The following is a 7,955-nucleotide window of genomic DNA, read 5'->3' as shown; positions in this document are numbered from 1 at the left end:
AAAAGCATGTTGGGTCAACACACATGTGCTGTTTTTTCAATTCTTTAACCACACCTGTCACCTTTCATCAGCTTTAACCTGACAGGATTGACACATGAAAACCTTATTCTTTACAATGATCCCGTATTATTTTTTCAGAATTCCCAACATTTAAATGTCAAAAGTAGAGTAAAATGGGCATTTAATTCCGCACATGGACACTCATGCTGAGAAATGGATTTCTGTAGTTTTTACTGATTAATTCCGAATTTAGAAATCACTTCAAACATTGATGAGTAAAACTTTAATCTTACATGAAAACTGAATGTGGACATTTGCATATCCTAATGATTCCTCTACCGCCGGACAGATAAATCACGCAGTAACCTGGACGATCTAGTTACACATTTTCCTAACACTCTCACCTCCATCCTGTGTGGCAGCTGATGGTGCTTCCAGGCATTTGGGCGTGAGGAAACATTAAGAGTACTTCATTCTATTAAATATGAGCCGATTCCAGAGCACATTTCATTTCTGAACCATTTCCAAGCATTAAGAGTGGTATTAATGTGCTGTGTTCTAAGAGGATCTTCCCAATCGCTTTTGCCAATGTCTTCTTCACTGGTGATGATATGGAAATAAAGCGCCAAAAATGAAGCTCAATGAACCACAGGCAGCATCCTAATCGTGCACTCCAGGATGATAGCACTACAACGCCCAACTGCTCCTCGTCAATTCCATGTTTGTTTCTTGAAAAATTACCTAGATTAATCTGGGCCAAAATGCAGTAAAAATCCAAACCGTGGCAGCATGGAGAAGCCATGCCTTTAGAACAGGAATCCATTATCTTTAGGGACCCCTCTTCCTCCTCTCAATACTTTTTAAAGTTAATCTAAAAAATATGAGATGATTGGGTATAATATGCTACCTTTCATGTAAAGAGGCAAAAAAGAAAAATCTATTCATATTTGCTTCTATTTGTATAAAGGAACTTCAATTAATAAGTTTATGTAATGTGTGGGAGGTAACTGGGCAGATGGATGCAGGAACGGGACAGAAACTTGCGCTTTGCACCTTTATAGTACGTGTTTTGGTTTTTAAACCCTGTCTATATGTTACCTACGTAAAAACTAAATTAGACAAACAAATATTATATGGCATTTGCCTTACTGATGGACTCAAAACTCCTATATTACCAGGTTATCTTTCAGGTATTTTTCACATATATAAAAAGGATTTTTACAAGAAAATAATAAGGAGTTTAAAAGTGGAAACTGAACTTTTAAAGTATAATGTATCACGGAAGGCCGAATTATATTTTTCCCACTAAGCTTTAAGTTGGAAGAAACTTCTCAGTGCTTTTTTATTTCAAAAAAGAAAGTTGTATTTGGTAGTCTGGTATTTGCTTGAGAGTGAGTGCACACACACACACACACACACACACACACAGAGGCTTCCTGTAGTAGTTATTAACATACTACCTTTTAGCTATGCAAATGGACATAGTCTGCCAACACAAAAGGGCAAGTAGAATTTTGTGTAGCACCATCTATACCTATTTTTATTCTGGTTCTGTCATCGCATATGATACATTTTACTTCAAAAATTTAACTGTTAATTTTCGTAAAAAATTACCTGCAAACTGTTAGGTTTCTAACACTCAGGAACTAAAGTTCAAAAATTTAAGTCAATTGTTTGTATGGTTTTATCAAAATCATAGGTGCTAATTACTGACTTTTTGAAATAAAGTACAAATCTAAGTGTCGTAAAATGTTGTTTCTTAAGGTACAGATGAGAAACGACTTTGTAAAGCACGAACCCTTCACGTGCTATTAACTGAGGCTTTGGAAAAGTAAGGTCTCCTCACAAAGCTTTTTTCTACCTCATATGCTAAACTCTTAGGTTTTAAAATATTCAACTTGCCTTTATTCCTGTTTTGGGGAGGGTGTGGGGGTGTGAGCCTGCCAGCTGGTTAGAAGCCAAGAGTTATCCAGTCAGACCTGAGTGGAAAAGTCTAGGATTTGTTTATTTCATATTCAAGTTCAAAAGCAAGAGACAATTTAAATAATAACAGAGTAACAGGAAAAAAAATGCAAAGAAAGAAAACAAATCAGTTAGACTCCAGAAGAACCTTCAAGAATATTTAATTCGGAAAATGTTATTGGTTTCGAGAACTTGACTGAAAGAAAACAGCTGGGCAGAGTTCAAGGTTTTAAATTAAAAAACAATCTAACAACGTCTATGGGGATAACTCTTTGAGCCACATTTTGGAGACCAGATTCATTTCTACCAAGTAAAAATAATAGCAGTCTAAGCTAAAAAGGAAATTCCTCACAACTGAGGTAGTTACTAAGTATCAGCACATTTTCCAAGTTCTCACAAGGCAGCTTAGCTATTTACAATCAATTTTTCCTCATACATAAATGGAGCGCCTTTTCAATTTTATGTCTTCTGTGATTTGTTTAAAAAAATAAAAGAACAAAACACTTATACACACCAGCCAGAATATGCCTATTTTATTAACATCATGCTTTAATAAATAACTGGCTACTTCTAATAAAATTAAGCCTCTGTTGACAACAGCCCCCAATATTCCATTTTGTCCATTCTACAGAATTTGGTGTAAAAAGTTGAAGGAAATGTAGACCCTGAGCTATCAAGTAATTATGTTTCAATATAAAAATAGAGAATTACTCTTACAACTGAAGATTAAACAATAACACAAACAACCTCTCTGTGGGTTTCAGCTTCCGTGGAATTGGTTGGGATCTTAATGGCTGTCTAAAGCAGGAAGAGACTTGCAGAGCGTGATTCTTTCTGAAGACTTCTGGGAACTCTTTTTAACGTAGTTTTGTTACATTCTCATAGTTTTATGGGCTGCCATTTGGTAAGGACTCAAGGAAAGAAAGGGCTCCAAAGGGGCCAAGGCAGTGCTTACTTACTCTTTGGCCTGGGACAAGAGATAATGGCCTTTGCCCGTTCACCCGAGCGGCTAAAGGTCATCACTAAGATGTGGTCTTCTCAGCTCTACCTACTCCGACTCCTTCCCCGCCCCCCGCCAAATCCTGACAACACATGAAAAACAATCTGGACGCTCAGATCTCCCCAAGTGGGCTGCTTGCCTGATAGGGTAGCACACAGCTGTGAACCATGCATGGCAAGACCCTTGCCTTTCCGATCAGACGGGGCTGGGAGAGAAAAAGACTCAAATAAGACACCTTAAATCTCTTTTTAAAAAAAAAAAAAAACCCTGGGATCCAAAAACAAACACAAATACACCTGCTCGGACGAAAACTTTGCTTGAGTGTTGATAGTTACTCCCTGAGCCCAGGCTGTACCCCAGTTCTGGCTAGCCCCCAGACAGCTCCCTCTATATGACCGGGGTTGAAATCTGCAACAAGAAGGACCAAATGAGATTGTTGGGATATCAATTCAAGGAGGGTCAAGTGTGGACATGAAGACCAGCAAACGGTGGGCGTGCTCACTTGCCTGGATAAAAAAACCAAACCAAACCAAACCCACCCCCAAACTAAGTGTGAACAGGTGATAACTACGATATCCTGCATGCCTTATATCTTTCGAGGGAGAATGCAACAGGAATCTTCTAGATGGACTACACTTTAAGCGGCTTCAAGAAATGGACCTGTGATCTTAGTTTATACAATCCAACTCAACCAAAATGGGTAGTCTGCAGTCTCTTCCAGTCACCAGCTATAAATGAAGTATAACCTTCTTCTTGTATTGATGTTCGAATACAACCTGACAAGTGACTCAGAAGCCCCCTTGCGCCTTCACATTCTGTCCTAACTTAATAAACATTTTTAAAATGACCTCCTCTTCTCTCCAGATAAGGCAACTAAAAACAACAGGGATAAATGGCAATTTTACTGCTTGTTGGGCTTTTTCTTTTAATAAGGTAACATGATAAATAAAACCTGCTTCTGTACAGCTATTGAATATTTCAGAGATACGTACATGTTACATGCCAAGAAAGGACCCTGGTTTTCTTGTAAGAAACAAGGTGAGACCGTATTGAAGAAGAAAAAAAAAACCCACAAACAAACAGAACAAAAACAAAAAAAAACAAACAAACAGAGTGATAAAAATCACAAATGCACAACTAACTACAGTTCTGTACCTACACTGTTAGCCACATTTAACATGATTCTGAGGAAGCAGGACCGACCTTACGTACAAATCCCCTTTTCCCGCAAAACTGAATGAAAAAACAAAGTCAGCATCTTTTAAACCAGTGGCCACATAGTAAAAACTGTACATTGTTGTCCATTCATTTAAAAAGCAAAGTCACTAGGATGGTATAAAAGTGATAACCGGTGCCTTTTTGATGATGAACACTTCTTCTCTAAGGTTGAGAATTATCTCCATTCTCCCTGCATAACCAGGGACAAGATGCAGAAGACAGTGAGGAGGTAGGGCCGGGCCCCAGCGGGGACCCCAGCGCTGCTGGCTTTATCGCTGACGCTCTTCCCAGAGTGGTCAGTTGCGTTATACTCAAACTCCGAAGGGCACTGCTGATACTCACATCCGCTTCCACTTCCTTCTCCACTGCTCTCATCACCTATTTTTGAAAAAAAAACAATGGAATAGAGATTTCACTCCGCTGCTTCTCATCACAAGGTATATAACAATTTGTCCTTTAGAAGCACAAATGCTTACTGATATCAAAGAAGTCCACATCATTCCCATTATAAGCATTCTTCATTTTACTGGTCATAACTCGAAGGGCCATGATTTGACGAAGGATCAGTATGTCCGGTTTGCTGGTGTCAACCTGGACCTCCGGATTATTGCCCTGGTTGGCTAATCCGTTTCCTGTCACTGCAAACAGGTACCTGCAATGAGGAATGACCCCATTCACATGATCAGTAAAACAAAAAGTTACAGAAGACAGTCAAAGATTCCTGCCTAGGTTCTAGCATTTTCCACGGAGTGCAATGAAATGCAAGTGCTTGCCTTTCAAATAACTTGAACCTCTCCTTTTCCTGGGTATACATTATGTTTCTCCAATCTGACTGTGACCTTTTTTGAAAACTACCCATTTCGTGGAGGTTGGTGGGTCAGAGTGAAGTGGGTACTTGTCTAACTTACTGAGTATGTAGGGGAGGGACACAGAGCATCGTCAAGTAAGAGAATGAGACCCTTGGAGAACTGGTACTTTATGAGGCCAGGCCATCGAGCACAGGACCACAGGTATAAAACATTAAAAATAATGACACTATTAAAACCGCTCAATCCCTCATTGCAGCTGTAACACCAGCTTATAACCACTGTCACAAACCTTTGACCCAGAACTCTTTGCAAGTAGCTGGGGGCCTTCCTGACACTTCTACAGCAGAGCCAATTCCTAAGAATGTCTAGAAGCCTTCCATGTTGTTGCCACCTACTTGTGAAATGCTTCATGCTGCCTCGACTAAACAACTGAGCAAACCTTCTCTGAAAGGTCTCCGGGCATCTAGGAAGGGAGAGATTGCACACCCGTTCGATGGAGGCTAACCTGCTTTTGCCTTTTCCATTCCAGCAGTCATCCTCATTGCCGTTTCCTGCAGCCATCCTCTCATCGTTGCAGACGTTACTAGGAAGAGAGGACCAGAACTTCTTGGCCTGCTTCAGTTTCTCCTTGACATCAGTAACCTCATTAAGAAAGAGAGAAAAAGAGACCTCTGTAAAACCCCCAAACCCACCTCCACATGTGCCCTTTTCATCACTGTAAAGTATCTCAGAGTCTCTCCGTAGTCAGAAGAGAAAAATGCAGATCACACTGATATGTAAAATGTATAAAATCACCCAAAGAATTAACAGGTGAAATAGAAGCTCTGTGAAAACAATGTTGCCTAGTGCCTAGATCCACCGTCCATTCTCGCTCTCCATTAGAACCGCCATCTGAGGCCCACCGGGTCTCACACCCCGGAGATACACTGATACGACACAGTCTCTTCTCGCGGGCTTTTATAACTCAGGATCCAACCTATGTGTTACCCACACTGTGAAACAAAAGGCAGGTGTTCAGATATGCCTCGGCACACCCCATTTGTTAGCCTACGGATGAAATTTCTGAGCTAGGGAATCAAAGAGGCAGATTCACTGACATCCCTGTGCAAAGTTGCTGGAAAACTTTCACTTGAAAAGACCCAACAGTTGGAAGCGTCCCAAATAAAGATGCATTTGGAGCAAATGTTTTCAGTTCTTTGTCATTTAAACACGGCCATTCCTGCCAAAGTGCTCACCAGTCGGTCCAAACTAGTGCCAGCTGCTGTGGTTGGGCGCTCCTCGGGGTGAAAGGGTCTGAAGCGGGCACTGAAGGCACTTTCAGAGATGGAACGGGAAATCCGACCAGCTGGGAGAGGCTTAGGGGGTCCACATCCCTGGAAAACCTGTATTGGCATAAGTGTGGTCACGTGATGGAAGTGACATCGCAGGCTGGAGCGGGCCCCGTCCTCTCCTTTCCAGGACCCGGCCTTCCTTACCTTCTGAGACACCTGCACGCTGTTCTCCTGCATGTTCATAATAGCATCCGAAATCTTCACATCGATGGGATCCATGACCGATTCAATGTTGAAAGGACCCTCTAACCTCTCGGCCACCATCAGCATAGCATCTAACATGAGGTTTGGGGCAGAACAATACAGCATACAAAGGAAATCATTAGCTTGGCCTTGAGTGATCAGTCTGATTACTTTACTGTCTTTGATTCCCTTGGGTGGGGTGGGGGGGGGTGCTGGGGGGGGGGGAGGGCGAGGCATGATCATCATTAATTCATGCTTTTAGATCTATTTCTATGACACAGAACTTCATTCAGTCAGTATGTACCACTAGCTCTCTAGAGTGTGAAGTGACCAGACGAAGGCTTTATTCCACAGCGAGGAAACCCAATCGGGAACCTTCTAACACACTGATTATTCATCCCTCCACGTGTCAGTGGCTGTCGTTGTACGGCTCTGAGCTAGCTCCCAGCTGACAAACCTAAGGCTGGAAGCAGAATAACATTCCCGTTCTCCCAGAGACCTCCACGGATCTTCTCATTTCATGTTCCATTTACAAGCGTCAAAAACATAAATCAGTTCGAATCCCGGCATACCAATTCTTTTCTTTCATTTTTTAAATGAAACCCTCTCAGATCCTTGAGTGCACAGTTAGAAAATACAAATGAAAGTGCTCCTAGGAACTCTAATGATCTTTCAAATAATGACATTTTGAGAAATGCAATTTTTGTATTAAGATAAACTTCCCATTTCAAATACAAGGGTCTTGAGTTATTTTAAAGCAAAAACATGTACTTTTTTTTTTTTTTTTTTTTTTTTGGTGGTACATGGGCCTCTCACTGTTGCGGCCTCTCCTGTTGCGGAGCACAGGCTCCGGACGCGCAGGCTCAGCGGCCATGGCTCACGGGCCCAGCCGCTCCGCGGCATGTGGGATCTTCCCGGACCGGGGCACGAACCCACGCCCCCTGCATCGGCAGGCGGACTCTCAACCACTGCGCCACCAGGGAAGCCCTGTACCTCTTTTTATTCAAATGAAAAGACAACCCAAGACAGGGCGCAAAATCCATGTGTTCACAATATGAGTCTTCACTAATTACTCTGGAAATCACTTTTTCATTTTGGAGGAGTCTAGAATTTTTTTTTTCATTTTGGAGGAGTCTAGAATTTTTTAGGACACATTGAATCTCTTAAATGAAAAGCACTGTATGGGTTTTCTTGTCATCCATGGTTCTTGGGATTATGCGATTTAGTATTTTTCCCTGATACTTATTGTGTAAAATTAGAAGAAATTGGAAAGGTAATCTCCAAATGAGAAAAAGGATGCCTCATTCATGACACGCAGTGAACTTTTAAACTTGTTCTTTCCCCTTAAAGGAGAGTTAGTCTCACATTCTCCACAGCCTTCAGGTAGTCCAAGGACAGCTGCCAGAAAGAAGGGCGAGTTTCTAGAAGATGGTGTGTCTCTCTCAAAGCGCA

The 7,955-nt window shown here is 41.5% G+C and overlaps 1 protein-coding gene across 1 annotated transcript in view; it reads right to left on the bottom strand.

The window, feature by feature from the left end:
* Positions 1 to 1,980: 1,980 nt before the first annotated feature.
* GPC4 (glypican 4) overlaps positions 1,981 to 7,955 on the bottom strand; it is a 108,739-nt gene continuing 102,764 nt past the window's right edge. Inside the window, exons 5-9 of the mRNA XM_019919063.3 lie at positions 6,465 to 6,595; positions 6,225 to 6,371; positions 5,495 to 5,631; positions 4,657 to 4,832; positions 1,981 to 4,558 (exon numbers count right to left, since the gene is read on the bottom strand). Coding sequence (XP_019774622.1) covers positions 4,356 to 4,558; positions 4,657 to 4,832; positions 5,495 to 5,631; positions 6,225 to 6,371; positions 6,465 to 6,595 — 794 coding nt within the window. The 3' untranslated portion in view covers positions 1,981 to 4,355. The remainder of the gene's footprint in view (positions 4,559 to 4,656; positions 4,833 to 5,494; positions 5,632 to 6,224; positions 6,372 to 6,464; positions 6,596 to 7,955) is intronic.

The sequence above is a fragment of the Tursiops truncatus genome, chromosome X (genome assembly GCF_011762595.2).
Source record: "Tursiops truncatus isolate mTurTru1 chromosome X, mTurTru1.mat.Y, whole genome shotgun sequence".
Classification (NCBI taxonomy): domain Eukaryota; kingdom Metazoa; phylum Chordata; class Mammalia; order Artiodactyla; family Delphinidae; genus Tursiops; species Tursiops truncatus.
The sequence above is the reverse complement of the archived record's forward strand: the minus strand, read 5'-3'. Positions and strand labels throughout refer to the sequence as shown.